Raw genomic sequence first — 20,654 nt, 5'->3', positions numbered from 1 at the left:
TTCTCGTGTGGTCCTTGGTGTACTTGATGCTCTGGTGATCAGCCACCGACGTGTCGAGTACACGCAGCCGTGTAGTCGGGCGAAATATTCACACACACTTATTGTGTGGTGATGAAACACAGCGTTGATAACCAGAAGACCAGCAATTCTTTTACACGACTAAGGGACGCCACACTGTCCAACGACAATTCGCTATGCAGGGTATCAATAAGGCGACTCTGTCACGCATCATGTCACGTACTGGATGCATCTACAAATAAGAATTCAAGCCACCAGACGAGGCAGGGTAACAATTACAAAATGTAATAAATTAACAAAACGTTTCGTAATCGATAAGAAAAGTATCAAACGCACTAAAATAACATTATTTTAGAACTGCAAAATTCAGAGAAAACACTAGTTCCTAACTATTTGAGCTGGTTTCCTGGTGCGCGTTAAAGAGGCGCCTCAGCACAGCGGATCCTGGTTCCTTGGACGTCAACACATGCAACATGTGCCCCACTCAACGACTATCAACACTTTGGCTGTGATTACTGCAAGTCTGACATTATTTGGACATAATGCTATTGCCTGTGAGTGTAAAGACAGGGTAAGTCTCTGTCTACTTCATCACGAGGTTAAATGAAGCCGTGTAATCTCCCCTAGTTTCCGGCGCTTGTCACCAGTCGTTCAGATCAGGAGGTTCGGGCTGTGTGTAGTTGAAACCGATCGCTGGCTCCATCCATGACCAAGCTGTCAAGCCAGGATATTAGTTCTTGTCTTCTCCGATTAATCGGAACAAAGTTAAAAGCATCACATGGAAATCGTTTAATACAAGGCCATCTCAATTCTATCCTTTTGACAGTGACTGACAGTGTTAATTTACAGACTTAGTTTACGACTGCCGCCAGATGTTGCATCTCCTGTTCTCCTCAACATGTACGTTGATGTCATTTACACATATGACACGAAATTAAGAATCAGTTTATGTTCTCTGCCGAATTAATGTAGTATTCTCTGTCGATTTTCGACAGGATATAATACACGCAAAGGTGGCGCACAACGAACGTTAATATTATGCAATGTTGATTTTCGACAGGAAATAATTGACGCAAAGGTGGCGCAAAACATACGATGATATCCACTTCAAATATAGAGCAATGTCACAGTGAATTGCTGGTATTGCGTGGAGATTAGAACCAAAGGAAACCATCGAAAACTACAGATTACCACAGAAGTACGTTTACGCTGTGATGAAACCCTTCACTAATTCGGGGTTAAACAACATGATATTTCAGACAACGGTAGTCAAGAAACCCCGAATTAGGGATGACGTCGATCTGAAGAAGATGTCCACACATTTATAATCGGTGTCGCCAGGGGGGCAGGGTAGCCTAGTAGGTACAGCGATAGGAACCACCGCCTGGGCTTGATTCGGGACATGGTCAAAACGTATATGCCAATTTAAATGTATGACAGCGCTGAAAAAATGTACACAAGTTGCGTAAGACCATATTCACTCACTCTCTAGAAGAGCTTGGTTCACTTCAGCTGAACATGACGTTAGATTGTATGTATGCGTGAGGGAGTGAGTTACGTTTTACGCCGCACTCAGCAATTTTCCAGCTATATGGCGGCGGCCGTAAAAAATCGAGTCTGGACCAGGCAATCCGGTGTTCAACAGCATGAGCATCGATCTGCGCAATTAGGAACCGATGACATGTGTCAACCAAGGCAGCGGGCCTGACCACCCGATCCCGTTAGTCGCCTCTTACCACAAGCATAGTCGCCTTTTGTGGCAAGCATGGGTTGCTGAACATCTATTCTACCCCGGATTTTCACGGGCCAATAGCAGTTAACCATGAAGAGTAAACCATCCCAAGCATTATGGGGAAATTGATCCACGCCCCCTGGCTGCCTCGGTTGTCATATTATGCATGATGTATTGATGTTCTTGCTGTTCATGCATCAATATGTATTTCGACAGTATCTGGCACTAACGCATAGTTCGATTTATCGTACAATGTATTGCGCTATAAACTTTACAAGGCTTCTTGTTTTTTTTCTGTTCTGCACAGCACAGTTGAGCGAGTGTTTGAGTTGGTATTAATGTTGGAATTTTACTTAGTCAGTGCTGTGGCCTGTAAGTTTTGTTTGTATTCGAGATATATGACCGTGGTTCCCTGAACAAGCTGATTATACTTGCACGTGACACCCTCCTCCTTGTCTATTCTGCTCACATGCACGAGATATTGCCTCGTTGAGCTGAATTCCCAACGGTCTAAAATCATTACTTCATCACTGATTATTATACGTGGCAATTCTATCAATCACAGCCTCATTTCGACACGCCGTAAGTAAACATTTTCAGACCAACAGAAAGCTGTATGTGTCATAGAGGAAATTTAAAGGGTCCCAAAAGACTAATGATCTTTTTTACTTTTGTACGAAGGATACTTTTTTAATGCCAACCGTTCACCGCATATAAGTTCCAAAAAATGTAACATACGGTGATTAAAATCAATTTGGACAATTGCAATTTCTGTTCATTATTTCATATTTAATCATCAGTATAGTGGGCCAAGACAAAGGTTTAGCTGCTGGAGACCGAGTCACGTTATGATATCACGGTTCAGGTCGGTCCACTGAAACTACCACAGATGGTTTTGACACACAATAAGGCCACATGGGTCTTCCAGGACACCGAACGTGTTGCAACTGCTCACTTCCTCTCAAAATAACCCGTGATGGATCGGAACGATGTAATACGTGACCAGGCGTGTCAAGCCAAGTGCAGATTGTGGTAAGGGGCAAGTCGAGGGGAATGTTACGATGGGTGATGAGTGAAGACTGTTATTCCTGTCGGATGTAACGGCAGCCTCTGAAGGCTCGATTGTGTAGGTGTGATGATCAAATATACCGAAAGGATGAAGAATATCCATGAATCATAATAACTAACAAATATCGCCCCTGGTGACAGGCCGTGGGTAATCCCTCATCCTTGAAATATGGGTGTGCTTAGCGGATTATAATCTTTGGCGTTATGGGTATGATGTAAGACCTTGACTCGACGTGTTCATGGTTAGTTTTTTTAATGTTATGGTCGATGTGCCTGATATGTACTACCCATCAAAAGTTTAGACTCACTAGTGTAAATGTAGCCACCTACCCCAGTCAACTGTTCTAAACTAGATTTTGCAAAATATTCCCTACTGTTTTTAAAGGTATTGTTTACACATGAACGGAAGTATTGTAAAACAAATTTGTAACTTTGAAAAGATTATTGTCTTGAGTTCAATAATGATGAAAATCTGTGAAAATTGGCGAATTCTTAACAAAACTTTTCACCAAAACGCAGCTGTTCACATGCACGATATATTGCACATGCTTTACAGCAATTTGATGCATGATCCTCGTGCAATTCATATGTATACTATTTGCAGTTGGTTCCCCCAGGTTAGTGGAGATATTCTTTTTTGATGTAACCATATGTATATACGTAACATATAGTGAGTGCTTTAAGTGAGTCTAAACTTTTGATGGGTAGTAAAATACATGCAAATCTAGACGTTCCAATAACATCCAGGATAGAATATTCAATACAACTCCCTTTATCATGGGTGTTGTTGTACTTGGCTAGCTCAGATCGGGTATGTCGTCATAGAACACTATTTCAGTAACATCACTGTGCGCCATCATAGTGTGGACAGCACGATAATGTCCTTCCCGTCGTAGACGTTTATCACTTTGCAACACTCAATGAGCGATGACCAAACAAAGGCCGCACCTCGGACCCGACACCACGATCACAGCCTGGCCAGCCTGGAGACGCAACTCTTACGCTCCCTATAATCCTCTGTATATCGGGGGTTCCATCGCAGCAAAAGCAGCATTATAAAAAATACACAATATCAAATGTCAGGTTCTTTCATTTGTTCACATGCTGGAACTTACACGCTGATTAATAATTATATACTTATGGGTCTCCTGGCACAATACCAGGTCTACGGAATGCATGGCCTAGTTTTCTGTCCCCACACGTTGACACACTGAGCCCACACAAGACTGGGTGCAGCTAGGATCATCTACAATCGTGACAATGAGTCCATCTAAACAAACGTCTACTGCTTACATCACTCTGAATGCTCCAACCTAAATCAAGGTGACATTAATCGGTGAAATGAATACTAAACTACCTTGGTTGACATTAAGCCAAATTCACTCACTCATTCGAAATGCTGGGATTTAAATTCACATTAGTCTCCGTGCCTCGCACTCCCATCGGAAAAGGGCACCTACTCACTGATTCTGCGTTATCATGTCACGCAGAAAACCGGATTTCATTTCCCTTTCCGAATATAAATCATTACGTCAGTGGTTCGTCCTCCATGTCCCTCCACAACAGTTCAGACACGATGTACTGCACTCAATCAAACTAGAAGTTCAATAGCAGACACGATGATGAGAAAATCTGTCCTGAACTTTAAAACAACTAAAGTTTGCGCTTTGTAGAGATGTGATCGTTGGTAGGATACATGGGCGTATCTGAGTGAGTGAGTGCGTAGGGTTTAATTCTAGCAATATCACTGTGGGGACACCAGAAATCGACGTACCAGTGCTGGGAGCTGAACCCGCGCCTTGCGTGACAAGTGATTCAAACTCGTTCATATTAGATGCGGCATAGCTTGGGAAGAAAATATAACTCTTTCAATAAAAATAGGACAGTATGAATAATTACACGACGAAGGTTAAACCCTGAATTTGTAGTGTACGCATCTGAACATTATTGATCGGCACAAAACAGCTGTTCATACGGTAGGGTGTAAATGACCCGCGTGATGATAAGAACGTTTCATGGCCTGATGCCTTGCTTGAAGGGAGATCATGATTGATCAGACATTTACTTAAGAGATATATAATGATGTACGTGAATTATACGCACGACCCAGACTGAGCGTCTTATTGGGCACGTATGACTCAATGCCATAATTCAGTGGTAAGAAGTATCCCACTGTCAGTGATTCAAAACTGCATGACTGATTCTACCCAGTTCTTTAAGCAGTGAGCAAACAGAATTTGTCTGTATGCAGACTGGATTTGTCCGCGAGTTAGAGTAATTACAGCCTTGCTCTTGCAGACAGATAAATATTGCATCTAATCTCATGGATGTCGTGAATTGATTCAATCACATTTATCAAGAAACAAAGATAGGATGGCAAAACCAATGCTGGGATAGAGAGGAAATAAACAGTCGCTTTCTACTAAATCAACAAGCGTATCTGATTGGTGTGCTCTCGAGATTTCTGAAGGTTAATTTCAAGCTTTAGACTGAGCAGTTTATCAGAACCCTGACTTGATACAGTCCCGGTGTTTGTAACTTTGGCTAGGATCTCATGTTCATGGTTGGCGTAATGTCCACAGCTGTTTGGGTTGTGCTCTCACGCTGCTGCTGTGGCTGCCCATCTGATACGTGGAGATCAATAAGGCTGCGGCGGTGCGTGTTTACTGACTGACTTCTCTTGAAATATTATATTTGTGTTGAGTTTATTTTACCCCCGAGAATTCAAACCTATTATTACTCGAAGAGAATATGAAGATCAACTTTATCTACTGTATATAAAACAAGAAGAAAGGAATTTGTTGTGGGCGTGTAAGTTTGGAAGCTGTTCTGAACACCATATACTTTTGACACGACGTTGAAGAAGGTACAGCGTGGTTCTGGTATGGGATTGGTAATCAAATGTCATGGTTAATGCCACACTAAATGATTTTATTGGTCCAATCCTGGATTCGAACCACAGATGTCTGTCCATCAACCTGTGAAGGTGTGGCCCACTAGGCAACGTATGCAGCAACGTATGACTAACTACAAACCTGACACCCTGGGAGGTGAGGTGAAATTGGGTTTAACGTCGTGCTTGAGAATATTTCGCTCATATGACGACGTGCATGCGTTTGTATGTGTATGTGCAGCTGCTTGTACTAGCCCACACTGAAGCTGGTTTTATAGTGCTAGCCCACTGAGATACCATGCCGCAGTGAAGCATGAATACCCTAATCAGACACATTATAATGACTCCGAGCCGACCAGTCCTTGTTGTACCCATTGATGCCGAGCGCCAGACAGGGACCAACAAGTACCATATTTAAACGTCTTTTGGTATGACGCGGTCGGGGATCGAACCCGCGACCTTCCGCTCTCCGGGCGGACGCTCTAACCACTACACCACGGAGGCGGTCGACACCTTTGGAGCACTCTTTGTAAGATATAGTCTTCCAGATCCTCTCCCTATTTTTACACGATACATACATTAGTTGTTGATTGGGTGGTCAGGCACTTCAACGTGGCTGGCTGCATGTCGTTTTGCTGGGACGGCGTGGTCGTTACTCACTCATAATATCAATTACCGGAATGTCTGGTCCAGACACGATTATTTACAGACCGCAATTATATGGCGTGACTATTTTAGTGCAACGGTGAATAACAAAGGAACAAACACAAGGCTTCCCAAGCTCCCATAAAATGGTTAAGGACTCACAAACGTATCAACACATTCTCAACAAGTCGATAGTGGTACTGATATCATTTGTCAATCGGGAAAACGGCTTTATGGATCGGCTAAGCGTTTGATTCAAACAGACTCCGTTAGCATCATTGGCCTTGGAACAAGCACTTAGTGTGATTAACGAGATGTACCATATGCAGATATTGTGTTCTTATCCGGCTTGGCCACAGGCGCCTGAAAGCCATTGTACCACACCCCCGAGGGTGCCCAGGATTGATGCTGGGTCGGGATTGAGACATCATACCAGACATCCTGTTTGTTGGACATAATGCAGCGTGTTTTAATGGCCCTGATGGACACTACTTGAAGGACTTACATGGCTCACAGTGATATTATACTGGATGTATCAGTCTGACGGGTGACGTCCGTTGTTTATACCGTCAATGCTGCGTCAGCACCTCGCGATATTAATGGTGAAACTGTTATAAACCCTCTCTACACTTTCACCAACCTGTACTAACACTGTTTACTATGCCATAATATCACAGCTGTGTTGAACCATTATCGAACGTGTTCACTGTTAAACCAACGTTCTCCCCCCTCAACTGTTTTACACTGTTTTAACACCGTCACTATTTAACTGACTGACTGACAGAGTATGGTTTTACGCCGCTTTTAGCAATATTCCAGCAATATCAAGGCGGGGGACACCAGAAATGGGCTTCACAAATTGTACCCATATGGGAAATCGAACCCGGGCCTTCGGCGTGACGAGCGAACGCTTTAACCACTAGGCTACCCCACCGCCCCACTATTTAACACATGTTCTAATACAGTCACTGTTTTTAAAATGCTTTCCAACCAATACCGTCTTGAAGCTGTAACAGGATCACCACTGTTTGGAACCCTTGTCTAACCCTGCTGCTGTTTAACACACTGTGACTGTAGAAACCGTTTTCTAACACCCACTCGTTGTAACCCGCCATCACTGGTTTAAATGGCATCGCCATTGTGTAAAATTAAAATAATTCTTTTCAAAAACTGTATTACAAATAGAACCAGAACTCACAGACCGCTCGCCCTCTCACCCCACACCCGCTCACTCCCAACCCACGCACCCCCACACCATGACACCCACTCACCTCCCTCCTCTCGTCCGTCAACCCTTCAGTCATCACCGACAAACCGAATGCTCAATCACCCAATTGGTGACCATGCCTAATCACGGTACACCCTTTAGAAACGTGTTCTCATATTTCACTGAGTGATGGTTACACCCTGTTCATGCATGGTTTCTACTGATATCGAGTCTAGTGTAGACAAACCACTAACAAATACTAAGACAAGAGGCCCGGGTTAGTTGAATGCAGCCGTTCACCCTCCGGTTTCTCTGTAATAAGTTTGGTGCCAAATGGTTCCTGTGTTTAATCTGATTTAACATGCCACTGAAGTACTGAATCAGAATAATGCCATTGCCTTTGAAGTATTGGTAATATGGAAATTGAAGGTCCGTATGATCTCAGGAACAACAAGGAGATTCCATAGTTCACACCTCTTTCCCTCCTCCTGTCACCTTCATTGCTAATGACGCTATGTAAAAAACATCAACATTATTCATGAAAGTTTCACTGAATTGCTAAAACGAAAACGAAAACTCTTTCAGCAAATATTTTCCCGAACTAATCAACTGCGTCTCATTCGGAGTGTTTTCCAATAGATTGAGAAAATTGGAACATTCGAGCAAATGGCACGGTTCCGAATTAAGCTATCAGAAGACCTTCCTTAGGGGAGGGATGCTGTGTTTGGTCTAAAAACACTCCATCTTAAGCACTCCGGAAATTCGTTCCCTGGACTTTTGTAACAGCACCACGTTTCCGTAAATGAAGGAAAGAGAGTGTAAACATTTAGCATTTAAAGGGAATCTCCAACGTTGTTGATCCAATATTGGCGTAATCTTCTGGTAGGATTCGTGTGCAAAGTTCACGATTAGTGAGGCACGGACGGTGACAGTCAACACTGAAGCATTATTGCAGCCATGAAATAAAAAGCGACGTATTTTGGAAGTAATTGTTATGAAAACTGTGCGTGGTATGGGTTTCTAGGCTTGTTTTGATATATGACTAGCTGGTAGAACTAAGAGTAAAAATAATAATTGATTGTGTCCATGAGAAAACATTCCTCACATTTTCTCTGGAGGGATGTTGTCTTTGAAGAAGCTGCCAGCTCCAGGATCTGCTGATTTCCAGACACATGTCATCGGTTCCCATTTGTGAAGATCGATGCTCATGCTGTTGAACACTGGATTTTTTAATTACAAGCCGCCATATATGTCCATATTAAAACACACCATAATTTCAAACCAGTTCAATTTCAACTCTGCCATCTTTAAAAATTCGATCGGATTGTGACGTTTTATACAGTAGCAGTTAATCCTGTCTCTCCTGTCATTTCACTGCAGTCATATTCTCTCATTCTAATATAGAAACCCTTGTTCTCGTCACGGTATGGCTGAAATATTGCCGATGTGACGATAAATATTAACTCACTCAGTCACTCATTTAATTTTCATTTCACTTGAACCACTGTTGTGTAAACATTTTGGTATCTATAGCTTAACCACATGTTATAACTGAATACTGACACCCTTGGAAATGTTATTTTCAAAACACATTAACCTCGGATATCTGTTTACTCTAATATATGTATAATCTACACCAAATGACCCTATAAGTCTTGGCAATACCTTCTTATGACTTGATAATAAGTCAAAACTTGTACTTGATGAACCCCGAAGTGTTGAGCAGCTGATGTCTCACCACGACAACCTCATTGGTGTATCGTCAATAACAATAATAATCATAGCAATAACACATCATATACAACGTGGATCATGCACTACATGACACAGCTAATGTTTTACAGCTATCTTCATTGCCTAGGGTGTTTCACCTTGCAATCAGTCTCGGTGGACTCACAACAAAGACTCCCAAACAATAGAGTAGGTTCATTAATATAACCATTGACAAAATTGATTTGACAAGAAGCCCTACATATAATTAACAACGTCAGATTCTGGACGGGAAACAAAACGTTACTTTATATATACTGTATTCATTTATCAACATTAATTAACATCCCCACCTTAAAATTTAATATGCATGCCATAACAACGGAGGTATTGACCATAACATAAACAAACAATGACGCCACGTCTATGCCAACAGCCGTTTCATACATCTGTATCATTTGAAATAGAATTTTACTTTTTGTTTTTGAATCAGTTTGCATGCATTCTGTAGAAGCTTACTCTGCTTTAACTAATTGCTCATGTGGAAATACTGTTTCCTATATTATCATTCAAAACACCTCTTGTCGCGTTATTAACGACTCTTGTCACATATGTTGCGATGACATTCCACTTGATGTTGTAATGTTTTCACATGTTTGCTAAAACCTCAAGGTATAAATAAAAAATACACTTGAAATCCGTCGAAATACATGCTCTGGGAGTTGTTTGTGCGTTCACAGTAAACACGAGCCTGTATACTACAGGTACATTTGTACATGCAGGCATACTCTATACCATGCCTTTCGAATCGGACGCCTGGCTACAATGCGCAGGACCCCACGTTGATGAAGAAGCCTAACATCATCATTGGATGAACATCATATAATACCACATACTGTCATTAAGAGTAAGTTTGGGTTAGTGCTGCTGTTATTCGAGTTGAATTACGATGTGACGAGTGAGTGAGTGAGTTTAGTTTTATGCCGCACTCAGCAATTATCCAGCTATATGGCGGCGGTCTGTAAGTAATCGTATCTGGACCAGACAGTCCAGTGATCAACATCATGAACATCAATCTATGCAAATGAGATACGATGACATGTGTCAACCAAGTCAGCGAGCCTGACCACCCGATCCCGTCAGTCGCCTCTTACAAGCATGGGTTACTTAAGATCAATTCTAACCCGGAACTTCACGGGTTTCCATGAGTGTCATTGCATTTACATGTAACAAAAATACTGCTTACAACTCAAACAGGATTTATGTCATTTGAATAAGGACATCCAGACATATGTCTGTGTCATATATTCGGCAAAGGGCGCACTTAGGTACTGCTATGACGTCAATTTCCCTTTGACTGAGTGAGTGAGTTTACTGTTCCTTTCACCTATGTCAGTGACGACTTTTTGTGAGAGCAAGACCCGAAGAGGTGTGGGTCTTCGACGTTTATCGCTTAAGTGATAGCTCGAGGCTATGCAGCTGGCAAACCAAGAAGGGTATATCTGGGCTTCTAACCCACCAACCTAGGTTTCTGGCACGCCTCAAGGTATCGAACGACCAGGCTCTGTGATGGCTTTCTGCTTGTCCTTCCGCCCCAGGGGCGTGAGACATCGATCGCGCTATCAACCACCAGTGTACCTGAATGATTCGATTATTTAAAGCCCGCGGTGATACATGGAACATTGCTACGAACCAACACACAAAGCTAATCCATTTCAACTATCACACAGGTATTTGAAATATATAGCTTTAGTTGGGCTTAACATGAAAATAGGAAACAGCAAATGTTTTGCTGCATTTCGAGAAATACCCTCGTTGTACTGAGACTGGCGTCCTTACAGTCATTACCATGTGCTGATCACATACATTCTTCAGACATAGAAGGAAATCGTTGAAAGCGTGACATTAATAAGATTACGCGTCAATATAGTCGCCGATACCTTCATACTTTTCCCTACACATGATAACACATGTCTGCCAGGCGATTTATTTGTTGTTATAAACCTAGATGGTCAAGTACTACTTTCCATCTTTTTCGGAAACAGATTTTGTCCCCTTTTGTATACAGTTACCTAGGAATTGCCTTCATATCTCAAAATAACACAAAACGTCAATATCGTTCGACGCGATTAATACCTACAAGTGCGAAATTGGTTCGGTCAGTATGATTATTGGTGCACCCAAAGGACTATATCCACTGTCTTTCACGATGCACTTAATGTAATACACCGGTTGAATTTCGGACGGAAGTTCTCTCGCCGAGACAAAATAGGCCCTTGTATTCCTACATCCGTGAAGCCAAATTTACTGTCATCCCACCACCTCAAGGTGGCTGTTAGTGGAAGAAACATGCAATTAATGTTGCCGGTAATTAGCTTTGCGTTGGCGAGATTTCAATGCCTGAGTGTCACGCTATCGCCAGAGGTGGTCTTCGTGCTGCGGTAGGTAGCCACGGGTCAAACAGACAATACATACCTATTAATACCCTGCTGATAAAATATATTTTATATGTGGACAGGTGGAACGGATGCTTTTAGTTTGAAAGCAATATGGTCTTTTGTTTGTAATTTTAAAGAATGTTTTATTTTCGGTTTGGAATCATATTATTTGTTGAAATGTGTTTGTGTGAGTGTGCTCATAAATATTTCACGGTTCTCTCTCTCACTCTCTCTCACTCTCTCTCACTTTCTCACTCTCACTTTCTCTCTCACTTTCTCTCTCTTTCTCACTCTCTCTCTCGGTCTCTCTCTTTCTGCCTGTGTCCTCTCTCTCCCTCCCTCTCTCTCTCTGTCTCTCTCTCAAATTGAGGCTAAAATAGTAAATTATAAGAGCATTTAATCTAGAATCCAGCCTTGAGTATAATGTAACTTAAAGTTGTAACTTCAACTCACGAACAAAACTTTATTCAAAAAATGTTTTGTGTCCAAAATGTGCTCAATTCATCAACTGCGAGTTCTAAATTCCACACTTTTAAGGCGAGGTCTGTGTCAGTTGGTAACGAGGCGTTCGCAGCCTCTCTCACAACCAAGAATAGAAGATTTAATCAATCAACATCCGAGTTCAACAACACAATCCGCTGATGGTATGCAGTAATGATTTAAATACTGCACTTCCCGCCTGAAGAGCAATGAAAGTGAAGGTGACAAAGCAAAGCCCACACAGTGGCATCTAGACTGACGTAGTCTCCGTTTTATCACACTGACCGAGTGCAGATAATGCTCAAGTTGGTTCCAACAAACAAACAAAACAATATTATCTAGATTTTTTATTTCAGCATTTGACAATCGATAAAAACCTTCTTTTGAATTTGGTAAAGCGTATTGTCAGTTATTTGAAACACAACCTGCCTCAAGTCTATCTCTTCACGTCTTTAAAGATTCAGGTATTTGTGGTCTTGTAGAAGCATATTTTATTAGTTGGCCAACTTCATATTCCCCGTGCTCAGTGGCTCTTTGTCACATCTCTAGGATGTTGTTGTCTAAACGTTGTTTGTGAGCCGAGAAACTGATGTGCAGCCGATGATGACATGAGAATATCTTTTGCTAAAATTGGCAAAATTGCATCTATTCACGGCTAGAAATACCATCTAGCCTTCTGCACTGGTAATCCGTAAGATGCTAAGAACTGTTTTGCCATATGAACACTTGGTGTTACTAGCCTAACACTAATGTCAGGGTGACAGTTTGACACTTGTGTTTTGTAAGTGGCTTGTGACGTGCCGTCATGTTGGGACATCTGGTGGCATTGATGTTTTAATATCACGAATGTTCGAACTAGGTTTTACACCTTTATATATGGGGGTGTTTGAACATGTTTTTGACTAGGATGTGGACACAGCTGATGTCACTACAGTTTGTGTTTAACGGCCTGCACAAGCCTATGTCTGATGTGTTTTGAACATGTTGAACTTTGTAATATTGAAGATGTGGACAACTGATGCCAGTGATATTAAGCTTCGCGTCAGATTTGATAAACGTTTGACGTATTTGAACTTTTTTGTATGTTTAGACATCTGTTGGGAACTGTGTTTATGACAGTAATGCCTCGACTTGTCTCCTTCTATCAAGTATTTTACATGGAACAACAAATGCTTTGGTCTTGGCTAAGATTAGATGTATTTCGATTCGATACAACAATTTCTTTTCTGGACATTGGGTAAAATGTGGTGCTTCACAGGGTGGACTAAATTATGTTCAGGTCTGTATTCATTTTCATTTCGATATATTTAAAACTATTATTGACTAATTCAGTTAATGACTAATTTCTTATCATTTGCGTACAAAGTGCACAGTACTTGAAGGGATGCTAGTGTGTCATAGGATCACAGTTTATGATGCTTTTGTTTCGCTTGATTCCTCTTCTTCGTCTTCACTAGAAATTTCTCTTGCAAGATGTATAATCGGCTCGTACTGATCTTGTCTAACATCCATACAAAAATGACATCGCGAACATCTTCTGCTGCTTTAGAATCCATTGTCACTGTCAATCCATTGTCACGTTGTCAGGTAAACTCAAAGAGGAAGCCATCACAAAAGCCACATATGACGTCTTGTCCGCATCTGCTCATTAACTGTCGGGAGTTTCCGTGATACCTGTTTATTGCGATCTTACACACATTTTGTTCAATTTTAGTCATGGTAGGTCACCAAGTTTTCCTCTGAAAACATTCACATTCAATGATTGATGGGCTACTACTGCCAGAGTTTGACACATCGGCAAATTTAAGGTCCATTTTAGTTCACAACGTAGAGGGGCGGTGGGGTAGCCTAGTGGTTAAAGCGTTGGCTCGTCACGCCGAAGACCCGGGTCCGAATCCCCACATGGGTACATTGTGTGAAGCCCATATCTGGTGTCCCCCGCCGTGATATTGCTGGAATATTGCTAAAAGCGGCGTAAAACCAAACTAACTTACTCACTCACAACGTAGCGGAAAAAAAAGAAAGGAACAAAGAAAGTACACAGATCAGCGAAACTTAAATGGTGGAAAATCTTACAATAACACTTCTGTAACAACCGAAACGCGAATAAGTATGCTGTTACTAAAAAGACATAATGTTCTGGATGATTGTTTTCCAATTGCATAGTGCAATCCATTTCTGATAAAAAGGGTCTTTGTGACATTTCCTTTATTTAAAGTAAGGGAAATATTCTTTAATGCTTTAATCCTACTCATACGTGTACAGTGTACAAACGATCAGTGTTTATTTGCGGATCAAGCATGTTATTTTGAAGGACATCTTTGTCCAGCATTACCATATGTGGAACCTTTCTATATCCACTGGGGACGCCGCCTACGCTGGAATTTCGTTGCAGCCTTTGAAATTGAAAGACAGTAGTAAAGAACAAATACACTGTATTTACCCTTGCTCTCGGTTCTTAAAATTGGCTTTTTGCACTAACGATGTCATATTACAATGTATGCATTAGACGTGTATTTGTCCACAAAATACATAAAAAGTCACACAGTCACACGCCTAGCCTTCACGTACTCATGTAGTATTTCTAACATGTTATGGACGTTGTATTATGTTTATCTGGTTACAGGACCTGACTACTGGGGCCTCCTGAACCCTCACGTACTCATGTAGTATTTCTAACATGTTATAGACGTTGTATTGTGTTTATCTGGTTACAGGACCTGACTACTGGGGCCTCCTGAACCCTCACGTACTCATGTAGTATTTCTAACATGTTATGGACGTTGTATTGTGTGTATCTGGTTACAGGACCTGACTACTGGGGCCTCCTGAACCCTCACGTACTCATGTAGTATTTCTAACATGTTATGGACGTTGTATTGTGTTTATCTGGTTACAGGACCTGACTACTGGGGCCTCCTGAACCCTCACGTACTCATGTAGTATTTCTAACATGTTATAGACGTTGTATTGTGTGTATCTGGTTACAGGACCTGACTACTGGGGCCTCCTGAACCCTCACGTACTCATGTAGTATTTCTAACATGTTATGGACGTTGTATTGTGTTTATCTGGTTACAGGACCTGACTACTGGGGCCTCCTGAACCCTCACGTACTCATGTAGTATTTCTAACATGTTATAGACGTTGTATTGTGTTTATCTGGTTACAGGACCTGACTACTGGGGCCTCCTGAACCCTCACGTACTCATGTAGTATTTCTAACATGTTATAGACGTTGTATTGTGTTTATCTGGTTACAGGACCTGACTACTGGGGCCTCCTGAACCCTCACGTACTCATGTAGTATTTCTAACATGTTATGGACGTTGTATTGTGTGTATCTGGTTACAGGACCTGACTACTGGGGCCTCCTGAACCCTCACGTACTCATGTAGTATTTCTAACATGTTATAGACGTTGTATTGTGTTTATCTGGTTACAGGATCTGACTACTGGGGCCTACTGAACCCTCACGTACTCATTTAGTATTTCTAACATGTTATAGACGTTGTATTTCTGGTTACAGGACCTGACTACTGGGGCCTCCTGAGCCCTCACGTACTCATGTAGTATTTCTAACATGTTATGGACGTTGTGTTGTGTGTATCTGGTTACAGGGCCTGACTACTGGGGCCTCCTGAACCCTCACGTACTCATGTAGTATTTCTAACATGTTATAGACGTTGTATTGTGTTTATCTGGTTACAGGGCCTGACTACTGGGGCCTCCTGAACCCTCACGTACTCATGTAGTATTTCTAACATGTTATTTCTACATGTTGTGTTGTATTGTGTATCTGGTTACAGGACCTGACTACTGGGGCCTCCTGAACCCTCACGTACTCATGTAGTATTTCTAACATGTTATAGACGTTGTATTGTGTGTATCTGGTTACAGGACCTGACTACTGGGGCCTCCTGAACCCTCACGTACTCATGTAGTATTTCTAACATGTTATAGACGTTGTATTGTGTGTATCTGGTTACAGGACCTGACTACTGGGGCCTCCTGAACCCTCACGTACTCATGTAGTATTTCTAACATGTTATAGACGTTGTATTGTGTTTATCTGGTTACAGGGCCTGACTACTGGGGCCTCCTGAACAAAGAGTGGAATCTATGCAGTAAAGGCAAGCACCAATCTCCTGTCGACATCAACCCAAAGACACTCGTCTACGATCCCAATCTCAAACCACTACGCCTTGATAAACACAGGGTAAGATAATGACACAGTGAACATGTGTATTCCGGATACCTCGCTATACCGAAAGGGATGGGGATGGGGTAACCCTTGACTTGTTAATCCAGACATTTGTGAAGGATCTCTTCCATATGTATGGTTATGCCTTGTAAGGCGGCCAGTTGCTGTCAAGTTGTAAAGATGACGTCCCAGATCTTCAGCTCCCAGACTCTGGCTGATGATGGTCTCATGCTGTCAGCACCACATTCGTGATTTCATAATGTGTAAAGACGACAGGATCTGCTTCACCTTCGCATTCTCCAATTTCAAGAGACACGTATTTCGCTTACGATGTTTTCAATCAACCTTCTCAAAAGTTCAACAATTCCGTGTTTTTCCAGATATCATGACACTAGATCGTAATGATATCACTTTAACACAACCGAATGGTTATTTGGCATCATACGAAATGTAGACGTATGCAAAGTAAACGGTCTGCATGTAATGCACCCTTCATGTTACGAGGGAATAACAAAACATACATATGATGTTTCCACGGCCTTCTTTATCAACACCAAAACCTGTCACAAATGTTGCATTAATATCCAGTCAGTTATATACGTGTGTCACGTGTTGATGAAATAGTAAATAGTTTATTGATTTCTTTGTCATATCCGAGAAAAACCTATGAATATTGTATAGGGTATTATTATGTCATAACGGAAGCATGGTGTAAAGTGAAGCATACATATCTGATCAGGCTACGCTCTCATTCAAGTCACCTTGACCACTGCAACGTTGTAAGCCCTTATCTAAATTCGCAATATGATCTGTCATTCTGCTGTCTAATTTATCGATACTTCTTCTTAATGTTGGATATTATACTCACACTGCTGTCATATTGTAGAACAGCAGTCCACACGGACAGAAGCACATTTCAACATTGTGTTTTAAAAGAAATTCCACGAGTAAAACAGAAATATATCGTGATCATATGATTAAGGTGACCATTAAGTATATTTGTATATTTTTATTACATACAAACAGGCACAAATAGTCATCAAGACATCTGAAACTTACAGAACCTTTCAGAAAATGATCACGACCACCATCTTAGAAAACCCGAATGTGGCATAACGTCAACAATCGTCACCTTTGACATCGTGTATAGTGTCATCCCAACCTTACGTCACTAAAAGATTCGAATGACGCCAATAACGCCGTCCGTATAACGTGAACAATACACCGGTGATACTTTCACGAGTGCACGTATTCCTGACCCTTCAGTCATCTAAGGTGGCATGTCTGAAAATAACTCTCTCAACTAAATACATGTGCCATATCAATGCATGTGTGAATAATTTAAACTGCTGATGAAATACATTATGGAACTAGATTATGAATACAAATTACTGAACGAGTCACCATGAGACAACGTTCTTATTGTGAGGAGAATGTGTATATCGTATCTTGAGTTTTAAGCTCGGCCATGTGTAGCTCATGCTGGCTGCTGTTCCAGCACTTTGTTTGCAGGTGTATAACGGAGGCTTTTCAAAAGGTTTCCAGAGAGCCATACCGAAGTTGATTCGTTTTGATAATCATGATTTGTAATAAAAACGACATATAACGGTGACAAGGGCAGCAGTATTTTATTACTCGCTTCCCCTTCACATACTATCGACATTCCATGTTGAAAAAAGACAGCTGATGATTTGACGATAGACTGATCTCTCTAGGTGCAAGCTATAGCTAGCAAGGGAAAGTCCAGCGTTATTCTACCACAGGATTATAAGAAACAACGAGATGGCAGTTCTAAAACAATATTCAGGATTGAATCTATAGACACAAATACCAGCAGTACCAACAAAGGTTCTCAACATTTCCATTCAGAAGAAAATCTAGCTTCCAACTCTACATATATCTCCGTACGGTGTATTGGTGAGTTGATCCTGGGAGACAATCAAGTCGAGTGACCATGATGGATGTGTGACGTACGTCGTGTCAGTAGATGGTGTACATGTCATGAAATTGGTTCCAATTACCGTTAACCTATAGCATTTGGCCCTTTTCGGAGCACAAATAATTACACGAGATTGCATCGAATGACAAAAGGACGACATGTGAAACGACTGTTTACTTGATCCAAGGGGCGCTACTCTCATTTACCACAACACGTTCAAGGTCGTGAACAGACGCGTCGATGAATGCTGAGCTGATCTTTGGACATAATACTTTGTTCATGCTCGGAGCTAGAATCACAGTGATTATAATCAATGACAAAATAAAACCACAATGTTTGCACTGCTTCACTATAAAGGCAAGAGTCCGAATACTTTATATCAAACCTATTTGTAGTTCCGTGATCAGCACAGCCAAACGGAAAAGTCCTGAATCCAGTAAAATATGTCGACGATGCAGTTTTCAGATCTATGCGTACATACATATGCGTGCAACAGCTGTGTAGGTCGGCAGTGGCGTCGGCGTGGAGGAGTTACAGTGCCACATGTACAGGTGCCCCCATTCGAGTGACCAGCAGTCAAAAATAAATAGTCATAAATGGTGTTGTCACAATATTTGTAATAACGGTGTCAAGATATTAAACGAGTTATCTGTTCACGGATAAGTCGAAGTATATTGTCCCACGTGTACCCACAGACTCGGTCACGTGGTTGACTGCGTGTTGATCGTTGTTCACGATATTAGATAATTAAAAGAACATTCATACAGATAGAATATCGCGTTTTACAACAAACTAAAAATGTTTTGCCTCATGAAAACGACCAAAATTGGGAACCTGGCACTCTTTCGTAGAGTTCATATTTACACCGGAAGAAGTTATCATATACTAAAACTGTTTTCTTCAAATTCATGAGTACATTATACAATACGATAAATCCAACACATGGCAGTCGGGCAGAAATTTACATTGGAATTTGGAATTCGATAGAATTTTCATTTAAACAACACAACTTTAGCGTTCTATTTGGCGCCTTCGAACACTAATGTACTCGCGAGATGTATCACAATACCATAAACAAGAATGTAAATGAAACGAATTTCATCGTTAAATACACGCTGTTTATATATGCATGAGACAAATACATGGCGTCTTAACAAACAACCTATCTGAAGGGGGAAATGGAATCACGAGGATAATGTGTTTCCTCTAAAAAACGTCCTCTGCGGCTTAAATACTTTCCAATTCACATTTTAAGCTTGATTAGCCGTCATGGAGGATTCTCCCTCCGTCATTTGAGATTAGAGAAAAATTGGTTCAGCCATTAATCTCCGTTTGTGATCACCAACCCGCTCTCAAAGGGGTTAGATCATCGTGGTTATTGCTTTAGAATTTAAAGGCTTTTGTTAATTTTATCGTACAGTTCACTTTTATATTAGTGTTGTATTTACTCTCCCTGGTTTGATAAATCAACATGCGATAGGTTTATGGGGGGTGATCAATATCATCTTGGTGTCTATTAGCAAGTTGTTTAACAAACTCGAACATTTCGTATCCGGGGAGAGATTACAGTTAGATAATATCGATTTCAATATCAGTGAGCTAGAAGATGAGAACGAGGTTGGATTGATTTTAAAACAAATTGCTATTACATGAGGGGAATTGGGCTTTGAAAAACTGATTATCGCCCTATCGAAATTCGTCACTCCAAACAAAAGAAATCAGGAACATTTCGTTCTTACCATTCGCCGCAATAAGACATCAACGTTCCGTTTGAAGACTGTTGTTTTAGTTACTTTGAATGTAATTATTTGTTGAAGAAATACTGTTATTTTATTCAGAATAAGCACATTTGCCAAAGAAAGCAATTCCCAGATCTGTATTGGTTGACGCGAGGCAAGATTTCATGGCATCACTCAATGGTAGTGGACTAGATAAAGAAAACTATTGAAGATTTTAGATGTTTAGTTGTTGGTGTATAATTCCTCATCAAATACTTATGAACAATTCCAAAATTTTGTAAATACATATTGCTAGAAATCGACAAATCTTGAGGCATTTGTGAAAATATGCATCTATTCATCCTTGGCAGCAAGGATAATTATATTGTAAAATCTTAGATCTGCCTTCGATAAAATACATCATCAAGAAACGCTGAGGATGTTCTTGGATTAACGATACAGTTACAAAATTAATTATTACAGTTAAAGAATGACACCTTTACTATGAGCATCGGTAAAGTAAATAAGCGTAGGTCATTACGTATACGTAACATGTACGGTATTAGGTAGGTCTACAGGGACACGGTCCAGTCAGCGACACA

The 20,654-nt window shown here is 41.0% G+C and overlaps 1 protein-coding gene across 1 annotated transcript in view; it reads left to right on the top strand.

The window, feature by feature from the left end:
* Positions 1-20,654, top strand: part of LOC124265168 (putative carbonic anhydrase-like protein 1) — a 74,390-nt gene that overhangs the window by 38,566 nt on the left and 15,170 nt on the right. Inside the window, exon 3 of the mRNA XM_046699959.1 lies at positions 16,274-16,410. Coding sequence (XP_046555915.1) covers positions 16,274-16,410 — 137 coding nt within the window. The remainder of the gene's footprint in view (positions 1-16,273; positions 16,411-20,654) is intronic.

Source organism: Haliotis rubra, unplaced genomic scaffold (assembly GCF_003918875.1).
Source record: "Haliotis rubra isolate DU_JTF1 unplaced genomic scaffold, ASM391887v1 Scf121, whole genome shotgun sequence".
Taxonomy (NCBI): domain Eukaryota; kingdom Metazoa; phylum Mollusca; class Gastropoda; order Lepetellida; family Haliotidae; genus Haliotis; species Haliotis rubra.
The sequence above is the reverse complement of the archived record's forward strand: the minus strand, read 5'-3'. Positions and strand labels throughout refer to the sequence as shown.